The 19,985-nt window shown below is 44.1% G+C and overlaps 1 protein-coding gene across 2 annotated transcripts; it reads right to left on the bottom strand.

Moving 5' to 3' along the window:
• Positions 1-1,106: 1,106 nt before the first annotated feature.
• LOC124694193 (cytosolic sulfotransferase 8-like) lies at positions 1,107-8,705 on the bottom strand. 2 transcript variants are annotated; one of them, XM_047227210.1, is made up of 7 exons: positions 8,610-8,705; positions 8,112-8,240; positions 7,862-8,032; positions 7,056-7,145; positions 2,029-2,685; positions 1,431-1,934; positions 1,107-1,344 (listed from the first exon to the last, which is right to left on the bottom strand). In XM_047227210.1, the coding sequence occupies exons 5-6, from the start codon at positions 2,550-2,552 to the stop codon at positions 1,436-1,438; spliced, it is 1,023 nt and encodes a 340-aa protein (XP_047083166.1). In that variant the 5' UTR covers positions 2,553-2,685; positions 7,056-7,145; positions 7,862-8,032; positions 8,112-8,240; positions 8,610-8,705; the 3' UTR covers positions 1,107-1,344; positions 1,431-1,435. The 2 variants fall into 2 exon arrangements, with proteins under 2 accessions (XP_047083166.1, XP_047083164.1); XM_047227208.1 differs by having other exon boundaries at positions 8,549-8,689.
• Between the last annotated feature and the right edge of the window lie 11,280 nt (positions 8,706-19,985).

Below are 19,985 nucleotides of genomic sequence, written 5' to 3'. Positions count from 1 at the left end.
CATGTTCACATTTTTACAAAAACGGCGCCGAGCACATCGGGTGCCATTGTGCTTATGTGAACATCTCAGGAAAACAAAACGAAAAGACCTGAAAATAACAGAAATGACAATTCAATTGAATAATTTGAAAGGACCTGATTTGAACTATTAGGAAGAAATTGTTCTAAACAGATAAAAACATTGATAAACAATGCATATCAAATGTTGGGGCACCTTATATTAGTACTCACTTCGGTCCTTTTTAATTTTGTACTAAATCCGAGTCAATTAAAAATGACCGGAGGGAGTACCTGGTAACCAGAGTCTAATTTTCCAGATTATGTTCTGATCCTTGAGATGACTACGGTAGCCAAAATGCATCACATATTCACTATCTCAAATATTTACGGAATGAAAATATTGCTCATTACCATACCCAAGAGAATGGAACCGAGAAATATCATGTAGTGTGTCAATGAACTGGGAAATATTCAATAGCTGGGCATTGGTCGCATCCAGTATCAACACACCAGCACTTCTGAGTCATGTTATCCTTAGTGTTTAACCTGCCCCTAAAGCTAGCCAAAGAAAGAAATTATGGCGCAGCGGAACGACAGACTGCCAAACCGACTTATGTTTATCCCAGACTACGCCTCCCTGTTGAAATCCTTGGTAGTGGCTCACCTCCCTGTCGTGTTCAGTGGCATGGTCCCTCCTTGAGCATAAACCATGGCTGATTCAGCGATACAGCTTTTAACTAGGAAGAAGTCCCTAAAAACGAGGGAAGAAGAGGTAGAGGACTGCAACTGAACATATGACATCGGGTAAAATAAAAATCAACAGAGTGTAGCTGAAGTCCTTGCAGGCCATAACAAACTGAGCAAGCAGATACTCCTCTTTCGACATTTATGCATCTCAGCAAATAGAAAACATAGGCAGGCACACCAATCAATCTCCATTCTACTTAAAACATATATATATAAATATATAGTGGTTTTTATATCACCCAATCCAATCAATCGTCATTTATGCTTCTCAGCAAATAGAAACACATAGGCATCACCCAATCAATCTCATTCTACTTAAAACATATATAAACTACATGACAGGACAGTTCACTTCAGAGCTATCAACTAACGTAGATAGCAGTTCTTCGCTGCAGCACACAGTTCGCGGAGCTATCACGATGAAGGGAAACAGCAAGGGCCTACTGCCAATACACACTGGACCGATAGACACTGTCGACTCGCACTGCTACAAGAGCTTGCAGTTCAGGGACGGGAGCTGAGAGCTCAGAGCGCGGGGACATGATCATGGAGCGGTAGCTGCTTCCGCTGTCATGCGCGAGCTCCCTGTGTCGTGCACCTGCACAAGGTGGAGGGACGGACATGATCATGGCAGCACAAGGAAACCCAGCAGAAATATACATAAAATAAGTAACTTACGCCTACCCGAGTCAAGACGTGAAGGTGAGCCCCGATCCCCGGAGCTTTTCCTCAACAATGGCATCCATGCGGCGGGCCATCTCAGGCGTCATATGGTTCACCCAGTCCCCCACAACCCCTTTCCTGAAAAAGCTTTGGTGCGCAAACTTGAACTGCCCAATGCTTCCTGTTTTGTTCCCTTGGAGGCCTCTCATGATGTCTATGCTGCACAGCTTGCCAATTTCCATCGGCAACTCCGCCATCTCCTCGGCTGCCGAGAATGGCACGTCCAGGAACCGCGCGAGCTCTCGGACGGTGCCGACCGGATCGACTAGCATCTTCTCATACCTCAGAAACAGGACTCCCTCCGGTCTGACTTTGCTCGCACTCCAGTATCCCAGGACGTGGTCCCAGAATGGGCCGTTGGGGTTCTTGCCATCGCATGTCAACTCGAACACCTCCGAGAAGGAGAAGTTCACTCCAGCGCGATGCAGGTAGTGCCATAGCGAAACAATCATATCTTTGGGCTCCCTACACGATACATACACCGCGCGTCTTCCCTCGTTGGTAAATTAAAAATATCAAGAGAAAGGAAAGAAACAAAAAAATGCATATATATACATACCTGCAGACGAATACGGTCTTGCAGTTGGCGAGGGAGCGAGGGAGCAGGGAGTAGTGCAGGTGCGTGTGCATGAGTCTTGGCGACGGCAGTGCCTCCAGCTTGGCTTCGTGGCCGTCCACGAACAGGTCCTCCATGTAGGGGACGCACTCGTGCGGGTTGAGGCGGCGGAGCGGGTGGTCAGGGGCGGAGGGCGGGTACGAGGATCGTGCCATGGTCGCGAAGGTGAGCGCCTTGATCCAGGTAGTGCCGGATTTGGCAGGGCTCGCGAGGAGCACATCACCCGGCCGCGACCTGAAGCGACGGTGGAGGGAGACAAGCCCGGGAACCACCGTGCCTAGCAGCCACACGCCCTGGTACTGCCGCAGCTGAATGTTGGGACCTGTTATGTTGCTTGGCAGGGAGGAAACAATGTCTGCACTCTCATCCGGTGGGGTGATCACCATCTCGCCCTCGTCCTTCCAGTTCAAGTCCTTGAACGCTACAGGGCCCACCAGGCAAGACGTGTCTGGAGCAGTCATGGCCATGACTGTGGTGTGCTGTGTCTGTGTGTGCGTGCAGGCTGGCTACTTAAAACTTGTCTTCGCACCACGGGTTATATAACAGCTGAGATCCAGTGTATATCGGCCTTGGTTAGCAGGAGCTCCATCATATTCAGACCTGCAGTAGGCACCATCGATCTTGATTAGCAGGAGCTCCATTGGTCCCCCCAGGTCGTCTCACGTATATGGAAAATAATATTTTCATTTATGTGCTGTTTAAAATTATCTGTCAGACATGACTGAACAAATTCAGAGTTAATAAACGCCCTTGTAGTTCTGGTCCTCACTAACAGGTCTCTGCCATGATATAGTATGATATTGATATGGGTGCAGTCTGGCTCCATCTAAAAATAGGTGTCTCAACTTTTTCTAGATACGGACTAAGATGTGTCTATATACATCTATAATTAGATAAAACTAAGACACCTATTTTTAGACGGAGGTAGTTGGTGTTCTGAAATTAGAAGACAATGTGGTGAAAGAAGTTGTCGCCACCCATGCCTCCGGCCAATGAGTGGTTGTTGTTGAAGCAAAGGCGAGTCATCCCTGTCTCATTTAACCCCGTCGTCATCAGTTAGTAAATCCACGATTGCTCAATCTCTACTACTCCCTCCGGTTCTAGAATAATTGCCAAAAAAATGGTTATACTAATTAGTATTATGTGTGGCCCTGATTTAGCTGCTACCTAGACTTTTGTTTCATATAGAGTTACAGTGAGACATATCATAGCCGTGGATTTGCAGAAACCGATGGTACCCCTCGTAGGAAAGAAGGGAAAGCTGAAAATGCAAGGAAAAGAAACCATGTGTGAAAAGCTTCATTCACACACAAGATTTATAGGATCAGAGCCGTGTGCAAACGCAGGGCCGGTCCTAAGATTTCGAGGACCCGGGGCGAGACTACAATTCATGGCCCATAATGTAACTACTCAAATAATAATTAAGTATTATATATCTGTTCAGATTATATATCTAAATTATATTCAAGCGCATAGTTGTTAATTTAGCGAAGTCTCAGCAACTCAACCTCGCCTCTCGCCTCTCGACTAGCATTTGTAGCAATAAAGGACCATCAATTAGTCATCTCTCGCTTGTCCAGAAAATAATTAAACAATATGCTAGCGCCCAATAAAGAAAAATTAGGTTCGTACCTATTCATTTGAGCTTTGCCAACTACTTCCTCTCTACAAAATTAAGTGGCTCCAATTTTCTAGGTTCACGTGTAACTATATGCTAAAACGTGTTCATATACATGTGAATCTAGAAAAATCTAAATCACTTAATTTGATACAGATGAACTATTGGAAATCAGCACTCAACGAAAAAGGAAATGCGCCAGTTTTTATTGAGCAGGAAAATGCGTGAATGGTGTTGCATCTTTTCTTGAGAATCCCGTGTTGGATTTGCTGGATCGGTCGGTCTCTAGCCATGGGCTGGATCCCATTTAATCCCTGGCATAGACAAAAGTGATAAAACGAAGCTAACCCAGGCCCATCTAATCAAAGGTAAAAAGGGCCCAATGTTAGTTCACTGGATAACGCTTCGTCTTGTTCCTCGAGTCAGTTGTATTGTACCATAGAAATTTTTCTCTTAGCTGCTCTAATGGCGCCGCCGTCCGCTGCAACCTATGAATAGCTAGCTGGGACTTGGGGCCCCCTTGGTTCCAGGGGCCCGGGGCGCCCGCCCCTCCCGTCCCCCCCTCGGGCCGGCCCTGTGCAAACGACACATTATTACTGTGTTACATCGACGGCCATATGTGGCCAGGAAAGTTCCAACAACAACCCGCAGCATTCCGGAGCTCAAGAAGGCATGAAGCAAACACGCGTCAAATGTAAGCTGATGATTATAAGTCAACGCACAAGGCTAATATGATGTCACCATTTTGAAGATGACATGAGCCACACACGCTTATTATCGTCTAACTGTGTATAAAATTTCCAACACAAATTCCCATTTATATAGTCGTGTGTGATAAGCCCTATGGCCGGTGGCGTTTCTTCATGTCTAATCGCGTAGAAAAGCAAAACACTCAAAAAAAAACGAGACCCATGGGCACTAGCACCCAGGGCTTATTCTTACAGAAGAAGCTCAATGAGCCGCAAATCCGCGTCCGAGGAGATTCGAACCCGGGTTGCGGGGTAGCCACCAACTCGAGCTAACCATCTGACCCTCTAGTCATTCTCGAAAAAAAAAGCACTGAAAACGGGTAGTTTTCTTGAGGTCCCATCTCTGCATTATTGAGATGCATTCTAGACTTAAAATTTGTTCTCAAATACTCTACATTCTAGTTTTTAGTTAACAAAAACACTGAAAACGAAGTGGTTTTGCTCTCTTCATTTGACGTTGATATTTTCAATGTAGCTTGGATTGGTTGTTCACATATTTAAGTAGTAATAATAAATGCAATACTAGTTTGTCTCTTTTTTTTCCAGAATATAGACTAAATTAGAACGGAGGGAGTATGTACCTATTTCATACGGGGAGTGGTGTTTTGGAACATGGGAGCATATGCTCCCTATATTTTGAAATGCATCTTACACATATTTTAAATTTCAAAAAAATTGAAACAAAAAATTCGCACCTTCACGTGCTACACGCTCACAAAGTCGTTTCATAAAAAATGAACTTATCATGTGACGTGTGTAAAAAAGACAAAATCCAGTGCTGAAAACAATGCTTTTCACAGGATAAATTTTCTATTTTTTACATAGGCCACACAAAATATTATTTTTTCGTGAAACTTGACGCATACACATATATTATTGAGATGTACATGTAAAATTTTTTGTCAAAATTTTTCCACACTTCGAAATATGTTTTGTTAGTAGAGGGAGCATACGCACCCAGGAACCGAATTGAATTTCCGTTTCATACGCCCAATAAATGTGTGCTATTACCCATTTCTCTCTCAGTAGGTGGCAAGTCTTTTTCCAATAACAAAATAAATGTCCACTTGTAATTCTCAACAAGGTTTAAAATAGCACGCTATTTCTTCCCTAATAGCATTGTGACGTTATTTGCGAAATAGCATGCTATATCACGCTAAAACGGCATAGTGTTCGCTAGGGGTGTAAACGGATAGGATAATTTTCGCACCGAAATCGGTCCCAAATCCGTTTTAAGGTATCCATATCCGATTTTAAAGAATCCGATGGATAAGGATATCCGATTCCGAAGTAGCGCTCCAGATACGGTATAGGATATGGTATAACAAATAACGGTATAGGATATGGTCTAACAAATATCATGCGGATATGGATTATCCGAAATTTAATTAGGATAATCCGAAGGTTTGAAGCAAATAATTCATTTTTTTAGTCGAAAGCCAAGGCCAATCTCACAAGATTAGGAGTTATTGATTTAAAGAATTCATTTGGTGAGCATATTTAGCTCTAAATTTCTACCAATACTTGAGTTTTAGCATAAATTGTGTCTCTTTTTTCTTAGTTACACAAGAATGAAAGTTTAAATCTCCCAAGATTTGCAACAACTATAACTATCTATCGATGAGAGCATATATCCGTCTATTTTTGTTTCCGGTCCGAATCCAACCCATTTACGATTCGAATCCGCAGTCCGGTATATCCGCATTCGAATCCGAAACCGGTCAATGTCCGCTCCGATGCGAATCCGAGAAAAAATATATGGTAAAGGATATGGCAGAGGACCCAAGGGCCAGGATGAGTGCGCCTAACATCCCTCATATCTGAGAGGAATGCGACATTGTCCACATCATCCTGTGGCCCATACACGTAGGTCAACCACCACGGCACCCCTGGAGGGGTCACCTGGGTTGTGCCGCTGCTAGAGTCGACATGTGCATTGTCAAGCTGCACCACCCTGCTCTTCCAAGTCACCATAATACCACCTCGCGTATTAGTTGCCGGTAAGCATAAATAAGCATCAAAATCCGCGCCTAGCGTTTCCATTACGATAGAAAGTGATACAGCCGCAAGCTTAGTCTCTTGCATACATACTTAATTGCTAGCAATTCTTTTTCCACTACAATTGAGTATTCCGTATATTAATTTGATCCAAAGATTTGTTTCTGCAAATCGTTCCCTCATATATATATGTATATTTGTACTTTCAATTTCTGTTTACCACCACTCCTAGTGTCCCCAAGCAAACCGTTCTACCAGGGAGAATGTCAGCAGGTAGGTGCATATAATTTTGGATCAAAGGTACAGATCTTTTATTATAAGCTAGGTGCTTGTAATCCTGTCTACTGTTCTTCAAATTGTCTAATGCCACTGTTTTTTTTGGGGGGGGGGGGGGGCCTGGTTTTGATGATAACGCTAGAAAGCTTTCTCTAGCATGATAAGCTTTCCAATAGCCTGAATAAATATTACTAAACAACCGGTCTGCATATCACTCTTAAAGTCCCAAGTTCAAATTTCAAGCTTGCAGATTATTTCACAGTGCACTAGAATCAGGCACAATCTAAACATGCTTTTAGAGTCTTGTTTCAAAATGAAGTAGAACTGACCTGAACCAAATGCTCCTCTTCCTCATAAGGCTTGGGCTCAATGCTACAGAATAGGTATGGATGACCGCAAGCTTTCCTCAGTTGTACCACCTGATTGGATTTACAAAAACAAGACACAGAACTTAACATTTGCACATAGCTTATAACGTGGATAACTACCAAATGCAAAACAAGGTCAAAATGAGATTTGAACCTGTTGTATGTTCTGATCCTTGAGATGACTATACTAGCCAAACTATATCACCATCTCAAATATTTACGGAAGGGAAATATTGCTCATTGCCATACCCAAGATCAGGGAACTAGAAAATATCATCTAGTGTGTCAATGACATGTGGCCCAGCGCCCCACTGTTGCATTGGAAATATATGGCAATCTGTGCCTCTTTGGGGTGGAACTGGGATAATTTCCCCTTTTAAAAGCACAAATACTTCTTGTTCCCGTGAAGATATGATTGTCATTTAAATCATTGTCTTCGAACAAACAAACAAAAAAATATGTACCATATTTATTCTATTTTTATGTGTTGTGCAGAAATAAACGGAACATTGATGAAAGAGTAACAATACTTAACTATCCCATGGACACGCACCTATATAAATATAATGCAAAATGAAGCAGGAAGAGACCACAGATGCTAGCACCCAAGGTGCCGCTTACTGAGAAACATTAGAACGGATGGTACATGAGGCATATATAGTGTTCAGAGCCAAGTTGCAAAAATCCTGTTTTTGACTGAATAAATCAATTCACAGGGCAACTGGATAGAGCTAAAGATGAATCCTATAAATTAGTAAGGTAAATACCTGCTAGCAAATTCCCGGGTTCCTTAAAAATAGAGAGGAACTCATCGAGTGGCATGGAAACTGAAGGAAGTGCGTCAACACCCGTAGTTCAGAAAGCTTCTGAATATGCGTGTGTGTCAGTAGTAGATGCCTTGGCAAGATAAAACGTTCTTCGAGGACATTATACAATACCTGAAAACATTGCAGAACTAGCATTATACTCAGAGCACTGCAACTCCCACGATCATAGTGAAGGAGTGGTTCTACATACACTGGATAGATCTTCAAGACGCTGGGCCTCATCAATGACCACATGAGCCAGGGAATTTGCTAAAGGAAGTCTTGATCCATTAATGCTATGTCAAGCTCATCAGAATCACATCAAATGGTAATTCCTATACTGAAATGATGAAAAAAAAAGTTTTAGGCTTATAGCCAAGCACCAAAATAACTACATAAGTACTGTTAGATGAAACAGTGCGTCTAGGAGGAACTAGACACTTTTTTGATATAGTAGAAGCGGGACTTGGCATGACAATTCCAAAATTCATCCCAGGAATCGAACTCCGGTCGTTGGGGTGCGCCACTGCGACCCCAACCACTGGGCTAAGCCCACGTCGTCTACATAAGTACTGTTAGAAAATTTTCTAAACAAGTCTGTTCCAAGGCATGTAAGAACAACATATGTAAACGTCTGACATGTGTTACCTATATTGAGGGAGAAATTAAGTACACAAACTTGTAAAAGATTTTATGATCCTCTTCATACATCATCCTCCGGAGATGACGACGATGCACCTTATCGCTAGAATGCTCAATGACCTCCACTGTAGGGAAATATTAACCGAATTCCGAGAGTCAGCCATCTGTGACACTTAGGGGCATAATACTACTGAAAGAAGAGCAGCACCCTTATAATATCAAATGGTCCAAATGGAAATGCTGGAGCAATAAGCGCTTAAGAAGAAAAAATGAAGTTAAAGAAGGTAATAAAGTGCATACGAAATGGTCCCGGTGGGTAGCTCAACAGAGAGATTGGACTATTGCTGCATATACGGTATTATGGTCAGACTTAAGGATCAGCATTCACATAAGCGAGATGTGGTTCTGAAAGAGTTAGCGCCAAATTTCAATATGCAGCAGCGGTTATATGTATCCCAACCAATAGTGTACGGAAGAGCGGATGGAAGCACCTCATCGTCTGCAAAACGAAACGGAACGGAATTCGATTGATGGATCGAAACAATATTGTACTAATAATGATAAAGGACGAGTTGATGTGCGTGTGTGAAGGGGGGGGGGGGTAAGGAGCGGGGACGGACCGAGCAGGAGCCGTACGTTGACGCCGACGTGGTAGCGGCGGATGAGACACCAGTCGCCGCCGTCCAGTTTGTGTGCCTTGAGGTCGGCTGAGGATAGACGTGTAGTTTCGAATCCTCCGTCGTAGGAGAGGATGAGTACGCCGGCTGCGAGGAGGCGGCCGCCATCGTTCGCCATTGGGGAGGTGCGGGAAGTGGTGAAAAAAATGGAAAAAGTGGGGAATAGCTAGAGCGACCTGGAAGAGACTAAAAGGCTACGAGAAGAATGGAAAAGTTTACACGTGTCTGGACGGCCCGGACAAGCCCAATTTGATAGTTTTGGCCCGTTTCCTTCTCGCCTCGGAGATGTGCACAGCCTGCAAGTCTACAACGCAGGAACTATTGATAAAGTCGGTCACACAAACTGTACCAACTTACTCTATGTCAATATGTCATGCTTTCGATTGCCAAGAGGTTTATGTCTTCATTTAAATTTTCTTATCCAAAATTTCTGGTGGGGAAGTAAAAAGGGAAAAAGGAGAAGTTGGTGGGTCTCCTGCAATGTGATGACAAGTCCGAAGTATATGGGGGGCTTGAGCTTCAGGGACATTAAACTCTTTGATCTAGCTTTATTAGCCAAGCAAGCATGGAGGATTTTGCAAAATCCAGATTCTTTGAGTGTGCGGTTATTAAAAGCAATCTATTTCCCTAATGGCGATCTGTTGACTGCTTTAGTTGGGAGTCATCCCTCACAGATTTGAGAGATTTTATGGAAGGGGTTGACGTATTGAAGCAGGATTTAATTAAAAGAGTGGGGACCGGAGAGCTAATTCATCTATGGAATGAAAACTGGTTGCCTCGGGATTATATGCCCATACCTGTTGCATGTCTCAAGGAGAAACACCCCACACAGGTTAGTTATTTTATTGACATTGTGTTGGCAACATGGAATGTGCAACGTCTGCGTGAATTCTTTGTCGAACTGGATGTTGAGGTAATTAGAAATATCCCACTCAGCACCACAAATTGGAGAGATTATTGGGTGTGGCACTATGAACGAAAGGGCATATTCACTGTTAGATTGTCCTACAAAATGTTGGTCGAGCCCAGGAAAATAAGAGAGGCTTGGCTAGAAGGAGTAGTTGCACATTCCAATTCAGAGAAGCAAAAGAAACAGTGGACGTCTATTTGGGAAGTACAGGTACCATCGAAGTTGAAGGTCTTTTGTGGCGATTGGTGAGACCATCGTTGCCGACAGTGGAGACAAGGCATAAGAAGAATATGGCACAGAGCCCGGCCGTGTTGTGACATATGCGGAGCTGCGAATGATACCTGGCGCCATGCTCTCCTGGATTGCACGATGGCAATGTGTGTCTGGGCGCCCTGCGACAAACATATCGTTGAGCATATCAGCATGATTCAGGAGAGGTATGCAAAACTGTGGATTTTGTAGGTGATGAAATCAGTAAAGCATGATGATTTCATCTTAGTTTTGGTGACAATGTGGGGCGATTTGGTATGCACGACGAAGAGAAATATTTGATGAGAATATCAAAGCCCTTTGTAAACCTTTTATTTCATAAGGAATTTCTTGCAAGATCTAGAGAGTATAAAGACGTGAAGCAAGCAAAGAAAGTTCAGATCATGGGTAATTTACCCAAGTGGATTGCACCGCCTCTGAATATGGATAAAATCAACGTGGATGCAGCGTTGGGTAAGACATCGAACAAGGGTCCGATGGTTGTTGTTGCCCGGGATGCAAATGGAATTTTCCTTGGCTGCTCGGTTGTCACTGTACGTTGAAGGTATTATGGATCCTGCAACCTTGGAATGCATGGCTTGCAGGGAGGCTCTTGCTCTGGTCAGCGATTTAAATCTCCATCACATAAAAGTCGCTACAGATTGCCTGGAAGTGGCAAATAGCTTTGGTGCTATAGAAGCTGACAGTTCCTGCAACTCCGCCTATGTTGTCTCAACGTAGCCGGTCCCAAGCCCGGGTAAAGGAGGAGGGTTGTGATAGGCGTGGCGAGCCAAAGTGAAAAACCTAGCCACTCTTATGGAGATGAAACCCAAAGAAACCTTGTTGGGGCGTAACCCTCTTAGCGACGCGCCACATCGGAACCCGGGTGTGGTGTCAAATGGGCAAGGGTCCAGTCGTCACCCCCGTGGTGGCGCGCCGTATCTTGATCTGGATACGGTGATAAGTGAGCAAGGGTCGGGTCGCCGCATCCTTAGTGGCGCGTTGTACCAACGCCCCGGTGTAGTGAAAAATAAGCAAGGGTCTCCGCATTTGACTCGACGAGTGCGGAGGGTAAGGAAGTTAGCCGAGCCTAGGAGGATACGCTTAGGTAGTTGAAACGTAGGGTCCCTGACAGGTAAGTTACGGGAGTTAGTTGATACGGCGGTGAGGAGGCGTGTTGATGTCCTATGTGTCCAAGAGACCAAATGGAAGGGACGAAGGCGAAGGAGGTGGAGGATACCGGTTTCAAGTTGTGGTACACGGGGACAACTTCAAACAAAAATGGAGTAGGCATATTGGTCAATAAGAGCCTCAGGGATGGAGTTGTGGACGTCAAGAGGCAAGGGGACCGGATGATCCTTGTCAAGATGGTTGTTGGGGACTTAGTCCTCAATGTTATTAGCGTGTATGCCCCACAAGTAGGCCACAATGAGAGCACCAAGAGGGAGTTCTGGGAAGGCCTGGAGGACTTGGTTAGGAGGGTACCTATTGGTGAGAAGCTCTTGATAGGAGGAGACCTCAATGGCCATGTGGGTACATCTAACACAGGTTTTGAAAGGGTGCATGGGGGCTTTGCCTATGGCATCAGGAACCAAGAAGGAGAAGATGTCCTGAGCTTCGCTCTAGCCTATGACATGGTCGTAGCTAACACCCTCTTTAGAAAGAGAGAATCCCACCTAGTGACGTTCAGTAGTGGTCTACACTCTAGCCAGATTGATTTTGTCCTCTCTAGAAGAGAAGACAGACGCGCCTGCATTGATTGTAAGGCGATACCTGGAGAGAGTGTTGTCCCTCAAAATAAGCTGGTGGTTGCTGACTTTCGCTTTAGGATCCGTGTCCAGCGGGGTAAGCACGCCAAAGTCACTAGAACTAAGTGGTGGAAGCTCAAGGTTGAGGCATCCCAGGCTTTCAGGGAGAGGGTTATTAAGAAGGGCCCTTGGGAGGAAGGAGGCGATGCAAACATGATGTGGACGAGTATGGCAACCTGCTTGCGGAAGGTCAAAGTAGAGGAGTTTGGGGTGACTAAGGGAAGTCACTACAAGAAATGTTCTGATAGAAAACGTCTCAAAATCGTCCGCTAAGGGGTATTTTTCGTCGCCTATGGGCCTAACCCGACGATATGGGTTCTGTTGTCGAAACTGCGTCAGGCAAAGTCCTACGACGATTTTTCGGTCCGTCGCGCTTGGGCGCCCTTCCGCCACGGAAAATCGGACCGTTGCGAAGTGTTTCCGGGAGCCCGTTGACCGCCGACGTCATGCAACGCGACACGTGGCAGACGCCGTTAACTGGCAGTTAACGGCGTTAACCGCTGAAACCCCGTGGTAGATGGTAGGCCCACACGAGGCTTGCCACGTCTTAAGCGGGCCGGCCCATTAAGTTTGCGGGCCGGGCCAGCTGACTTAGTTTGACCGGTCAACTATATAGCTGGGCTGGTCCATTAGTTACGTGGGTCGGGCCTAACCTCTAAGGTTGAGTGGTCAAAAGATTAATGGGCCGGCCCACTAAGCATGTGGGCCGGGCCGAATGCACTCATTTGACCGGTCAACATGCAAAAGGGCCGGCCCACAAAACATGTGGGACCCACTTTCATGTCATCGGGCCGGCCCATTTACCAAGTGGGGTCCACCTTAAAGCAAGTGGGTCGGCCCAAGAAGTTATTGGGCCGGCCCAATTAGCTTGTGGGTCCCACTTTCCTGCTATCGGGCCGGCCCATTTATTACGTGGGGTCCACATTTGATCAAATGGGCCGGCCCAACAAGCCAGTGGGCGGGCCAAAAGCACGAGTGGGTCCCACTTTCTCGTTAATGGGCCGGCCCATTTAGTATGTGGGGTCCACCATATAGCAACTGGGCCGGCCCAACAAGATAGTGGGCCGGGCCAAAAACACGAGTGGGTCCCACTTTCCGGTTAAAGGGCCGACCCATTTAGTATGTGGGGTCCACCATATAGCAAGTGGGCCGGCCCAACACGCTAGTGGGCGGGCCAAAAACACGAGTGGGTCCCTCTTTCCTCTTAAAGGGCCGGCCCATTTAGTATGTGGGGTCCACCATGTAGCAAGTGGGCCGACCCAACAAGATAGTGGGCGGGCCAAAAGCACGAGTGGGTCCCACTTTCCTGTTAAAGGGCCGGCCCATTTAGTATGTAGGGTCCACCTTATAGCAAGTGGGCCGGCCCAACAAGATAGTGGGCCGGGCCAAAAACACGAGTGGGTCCCACTTTCCTCTTAAAGGGCCGGCCCATTTAGTATGTGGGGTCCACCACAAAAGCAATTGGGTTGGCCCAGCTAGTTAGTGGGCCGGCCCAGTAGTGGGTGGGGTCCACCTTAAAGCAAATGGGCGGGCCCAATTAGAGTGTAGGGTCCACCGTAAATCAAGTGGGCTGGCCCAATAAGTAAGTAGGCCAGCCCGTTTAGTTGCTGTTTATATGCCGGCATAATAGGCGCTTTAGGATTTTGCGGGCCGGCACATATGTGATTTCGCTTAATTGGGCCGTTTAAGGGATGGGAATTCGTGATTTAGATGCGAGAATATTTACGCAACATTGATTTACGTCGGATAGCCTCACTTACCACAAGCACCAAAGAAAAAATGCGCGAAAGAACTATAAAAACTAACTAAATATTACATCATCGCACGGCTTTGAAAAAATATTACGGAACCCGAGAGAAAATGAATGGTAATTAAACCTAGCAATACAATAAAGCGATCCGGCAATCTTTTAAGTTGTCCATGCAGCACCTATATCTGAAACAAAGACATTACAAGTTAAGACGACAACAATGGAAAGGCAAAGACACTACAATATTGTTTGCCAAAGAATTTGGAACTCATCATTTCGTCGTTATAACAAGATCATTGTAATGCGCACAATAAGCAAACAAAGAGTGCATGCCGCATACCAACGACCAATATAACGAGCATGTTAGAATGAAACGACGAGACTTACTACCTGTCGAGTCCCATGCAAACCAACATGTTCGGGAGTACAAAATTGGCATGAACAACATAGTAGCGAGGCTATAAATTTTGTAACAACGGCCGACCAAGATGAAGTTATGATGGCTACATCTACGAAGCGAGGGAATGTAAACCAAAAATAGAAGTTACGATGGCAAAAGCTAAAGAGGAGGGAATGTGAACCAACATGTGCCAAGTGCAATTACTTCATTTTGGCCGTGAACTAAATAATACTCCTGAACTTCTAGTGAAGGGGATGCAAATCAAGATGTTTCGGGATATAAACTTGTAATGAGCAACACATAGAGGATAGTTAATGCTGGAGCTTAGGATGGACCAGATACAGAATAAAGTGGGATCACCTGTGAACTTGTATAAGAGGGAATGCAAACCAATATGTTCAGCATTCCATATGTGAGCGTCATGCCAAGTCAGAGAAACAAGTCAATAATGCAGCTTTTGAAGAACAAGATGGCACGCAAAATTATTATCTAGTAATATGACAAGTTTATTTGTACTAAGTCCTTACTTTGTTAGCTTACAATGAAGTAGATACAAAACAATGGCATCACCTGTAGTACAGGGAATGCAAGCCAACATGTTCATGGAGTAAAAAATTGGCACAAACAACATAGTAGGAGGCCATATTTTTTGTAACAACGACTGAGCAAGATAAAGTTATGATGGCTAGATCTACAGAAGCGGGCAATGTAAACCAAATATAGAAGTTACGATGCCAAAAGCTATAGAGCGAGGGAATGCGAACCAACATGTGCAATTACTTAAAATTGGCCATGAACTAAATAATAGCAGGATGTTACTATAATACCTATAATTTTTGTAACAACGGCCGAGCAAGATAGAAGTTATGATGGCTACATCTACGGAGCGGGGAATGCAAACCAAAATGTTCAATCGCTTAAAGTTAGCAATGAACTAGAAAATAGCAAGGTGTTACGGTCATAGCTAGGAATGAACTAAAAGAGCTTCGGACAAACAAGCATCCGAACCCGAACATGGCGCTAAAACAAGGGACTTACATTAGGATAAGCACTCGTGGGAGTCACAGCAGATCTTCCCGGGGTTGATAGATCCGGTGATGAAGTACGCTACATGTGCTACTTGGGGTTGGAGAGACGGCCATTACACTTCATGGTTACTCATCTCATCCGCTAAAACGTAACGGCGCGTCGTTAGCACAAACGAGGTTCCCGCAAGATTAAACAAGAACTTGCGGGCAAGCAATAGAAAAGCGACGATAGAAGAGTTTAGATCATGCACGGCGCCGGTGAAGCAGATCCGGTTCATGCACAGTGGTGTCGGTGAGCAAGATCCGATGCGGTGGACGACGGATCCGGCGAAGCGGCTCCGGTGGGGTGGACGATACCGCAGCTGAAGCGACTGCGGTAGACTGTTGGATGAGCATATGGTTTCGAGGTTCGGCGGGGATGATCCGGTCCGGTTGATGACGGCGTCGATGAAGCGGCTCCGGCAGGCAGCCGGATGACGAGGATCGCGAGGCCTCGGGTAGGCCAGGGAAGTCCGGCGGGGATGTTCCGGTGCGGTGGTCGTGGAGGTGGGAGAGAGGGACTTGGGAAGTTCCGGTGGGTGGTCTGAGGGAAATGAATTTTTTTGGGAGGGTTTCCGGGCTAGGGAGGTGGTGATCCAAAAAATGACGGGCAGACCCCCCCACCAACCGACTTTGCTGTCATCTCCACAGGGGTAGAATAGGAATTTGGAAGCGTGTGAAATTTTTGTATTTTGTGGGCGGGAAGTTTTGCCGCTATGAGATTTTGAATTTGGCTAAGGTCCAACTATAATGACTAGTAAACTGCACGTGCTTTGCACGGTAAAATGTGTTGTTTTGGGACACTGCAATATCTAATCTTATTAAGGTAAAATAATAATCTCCCACATTGCATGAAAGTTGGATATAACAATTACTCCGCTGAAAAATAATTAATTGTCGGATACTTACAAGTAGCAGCAACTCTGGATAAATATAGTTTCACATAACTGCCCGCCTTTGCAATTTTTTTGTGTACTATTCACGTTTGTTGCCAAGGTAGACAATGTGCATGTACCTCTTCATATTTGCAGTTTGGTTGCTTTTTTGTCTCTACTTTTCAAAAAAAAAACGTTAAACTACCATATAATAGTACATAAAACAATTGTAAAAGAAATGTGCATAGTTTCATCGTATCTGAAATAGTTCCTCACATTTTAATGATTAATGCATTTTACTATCTCAAGAAATATTCCATGGAATGATGCTTTCTTCAGAGAGATTTCCCCCCATCAATCACACGATAAAACAATGTCTTCCTCATGGGTGCTTTTCATCACAATAACATTGTACAAGGACGTCATGTCAGCTCCGTATTGACTGTCTAATCTCTAATGAGAACTCTGATGCAATGAACAAGTAAATTTTATTTACGATGGCTAGATGCAAAAAAAAAGGTTCAAAAAATGTACTACATCCGCTGCGGAAATAGACCAGCGTTGTCTTATCTCAAGGGCTCTGTGATAAAACTTTTCTATATAAGAAAATCTTATAGACTTGCAATGTTTGCATAAAAATAATTATATCAAATACATTCTATAAAGGACCACGGTTCTTATATTGCCAAAGTTTCCCTTTTTTTTACTGACGTGCTTATATACTAAAATAACGATCAACTGTTAGACTATATTTCCAACAAGTTGTATTCACAAACGAATAGACTACTATATACATGATTCAATCCGAATCATTTCTGGTTGTGTGCTTTATTCTAAGATAAGATTTTTTTTTAGTTTCTGTCAGTATGAAGAATCATTTGTTATCTATAAGGAATCGAAGCACATGCTAACGAAATGTTCACATTTGGTGGTTCCAACCGTGAAGTGACAATGCAAAAGATTTTGATTCGATCCACGTGGGGTCCTAACTCTTGACTACCCCACATAAAATATGGTGGAGCTCTTTTTCCTGTGCGGTGAACCTTCCCGAACTGTCCAGCTGCTTCAACAACTATCAACCGCGAGCGCACGCGGGAATGAGAAGGTGGCGAATCCAAGCACCCATAGCCGTTCGATCTGATGAGTTCCTTTCTCATGAACGGTAGATAATAGCGTTAACCTGTAAATCAATGGTCTAGATTGCATCAAAAGTCGGAAGGCTCTAGAACTGGGTGTTAATCCAAATTCAAACATTCGTGTACTATATAGTGGTATAGATAAAAAATTGTGAGACCGTACTAGTACCTCTGTTCAAGGCCGACTGCAAAATCAAATCATCATCACCTTGAATATCGGTCACTACCATGATCATCATCTATCTCTGAAATTAGTGTATCCGCTAGATCTTGCAAAGTGTAATGATAAAAAGAATTGTGAGATCGTACTAGTACTTCTCTTCTAGGCCGAGTGCAACATCAAATCATCATCACGTTGAAAATTTGTTACCATGATCATGATCTACCTCAAAATGGGCGCATCCGCTAAAACTTGCAAAGTATAATGATATAAATTTGTGAGACCGTACTAGTACTTATGTTCAAGGTCGAGTGCAACATCAAATCATCATTACATTGAATATTGTGTTACCATGATCATGATCTATCTCTGAATTTGGCGCATCCGCTAAATCTCACAAAGTATAATAAAAAAAAAATTGTGAGACTGTACTAGTACTTATGTTCAAGGCCGAGTGCAGGATCAAATCATCATCACGTTGAAATTTGTTACAACGATCATGCCATATCTCTAAAATTGGCGCATCCGCTAGTGAGAGTGACGGAGAGAGTGCGAGGAGGCGTCTATAAAGGCGAGGGGTGGTTAATGCAACCCGAGTCCTACGCGTCCACCATTGATCGTCTGCACGTCTTGGGCTTCTGCAACGCGACACGCGTCCACGATTGCACGTCTTCGACTTTTGCACCGCGACCCGCGTCTACGCGTCAACAATTGCACGTCTTCCACTTCTGCACCGCAACACGCGTACTCGAGTCTAATACTCGCTAATGCAATATACCCAGTTTTACCTCAAGTGGATGGTCAACAGAGAGTCAACAAATGAGATTAACTAGTTAAATGAGTCAACAAATGGGATTATCAAGCTTACTTATTCGTTTTCACGTGTTAAACTTGTCTAAATCTTGGTCAAACCTAGGATTTGATCAAGATTCAAATGGGCAGAAAATTCCAAAAAAAAAACAGAAAAATGAAAAACCAAAGCACATAGTCTTGTTATGTCATATAGTAAGCATTACAGTTGATAAACAAGGTCTAGACATATTCAAACCAAACAAATCATGTATCTACCCTCTAACCCCTAAACTATGTCTTATGAAGTCAAGCATGAAGAGAAGTGGTTTTGGGTTTCAAACATGGAAATTTCAAAAACCTTCCAAAAAATTCATTTTAGAGTGACTAAGAAGGATACATGCTTCCCTTTTCATTTTCATGTTTTAAACTTGTTTAAATCTTGGTCAATCCTAGTATTTGACCAAGATTCAAATGGGCATCAAAATTTAAAAAAATCAGAAAAATGAAAAACCAATTTGATTGCGCGTAACTAACACGTCCGTTGGGAACCCCAAGAGGAAGGTATGATGCGCACAGTAGCAAGTTTTCCCTCAGAAAGAAACCAAGGTTTATCGAACCAGGAGGAGCCAAGAAGCACGTTGAAGGTTGATGGCGGCGGGATGCAGTGCGGCGCAACACCAGGGATTCCGGCGCCAACGTGGAACCTGCACAACACAACCAAAGTACTTTGCCCCAACGAAACAGTGAGGTTGTCAATCTCACCGGCTTGCTGTAACAAAGGATTAGATGTATAGTGTGGATGTGATGATTATTGTTTGCAGAAAACAGTAGAACAAGTATTGCAGTAGATTGTATTCAATGTAAAAGAATGGACCGGGGTCCACAGTTCACTAGAGGTGTCTCTCCCATAAGATAAATAGCATATTGGGTGAACAAATTACAGTCGGGCAATTGACAAATAAAGAGAGCATAACAATGCGCATACATGATATGATGAGTATTGTGAGATTTAATTGGGCATTACGACAAAGTACATAGACCGCTATCCAGCATGCATCTATGTCTAAAAAGTCCACCTTCAGGTTATCATCCGAACCCCTTCCGGTATTAAGTTGCAAAACAACAGACAATTGCATTAAGTATGGTGCGTAATGTAATCAATAACTACATCCTCGGACATAGCATCAATGTTTTATCCCTAGTGGCAACAGCACATCCACAACCTTAGAACTTTCTGGCACTGTCCCAGATTTAATGGAGGCATGAACCCACTATCGAGCATAAATACTCCCTCTTGGAGTTAAGAGTAAAAACTTGGCCAGAGCCTCTACTAATAACGGAGAGCATGCAAGATCATAAACAACACATAGGTAATAGATTGATAATCAACATAGCATAGTATTCTCTATCCATCGGATCCCGACAAACACAACATATAGAATTACAGATAGATGATCTTGATCATGTTAGGCAGCTCACAAGATCCGACAATGAAGCACGTACATGAGGAGAAGACAACCATCTAGCTACTGCTATGGACCCATAGTCCAGGGGTGAACTACTCACTCATCACTCCGGAGGCGACCATGGCGGTGAAGAGTCCTCCGGGGATGATTCCC

Source organism: Lolium rigidum, chromosome 3 (assembly GCF_022539505.1).
Source record: "Lolium rigidum isolate FL_2022 chromosome 3, APGP_CSIRO_Lrig_0.1, whole genome shotgun sequence".
Lineage (NCBI taxonomy): Eukaryota > Viridiplantae > Streptophyta > Magnoliopsida > Poales > Poaceae > Lolium > Lolium rigidum.
The sequence above is the reverse complement of the archived record's forward strand: the minus strand, read 5'-3'. Positions and strand labels throughout refer to the sequence as shown.

Coding starts and splice junctions, on each gene's coding strand:
- LOC124694193 (XM_047227210.1), bottom strand. CDS start 2,552: ATGGCCATGACTGCTCCAGACACGTCTTGCCTGGTGGGCCCTGTAGCG. Junction 1,935..2,028: donor AAGACCGTATTCGTCTGCAG/GTATGTATATAT, acceptor TGTATCGTGTAG/GGAGCCCAAAGATATGATTG.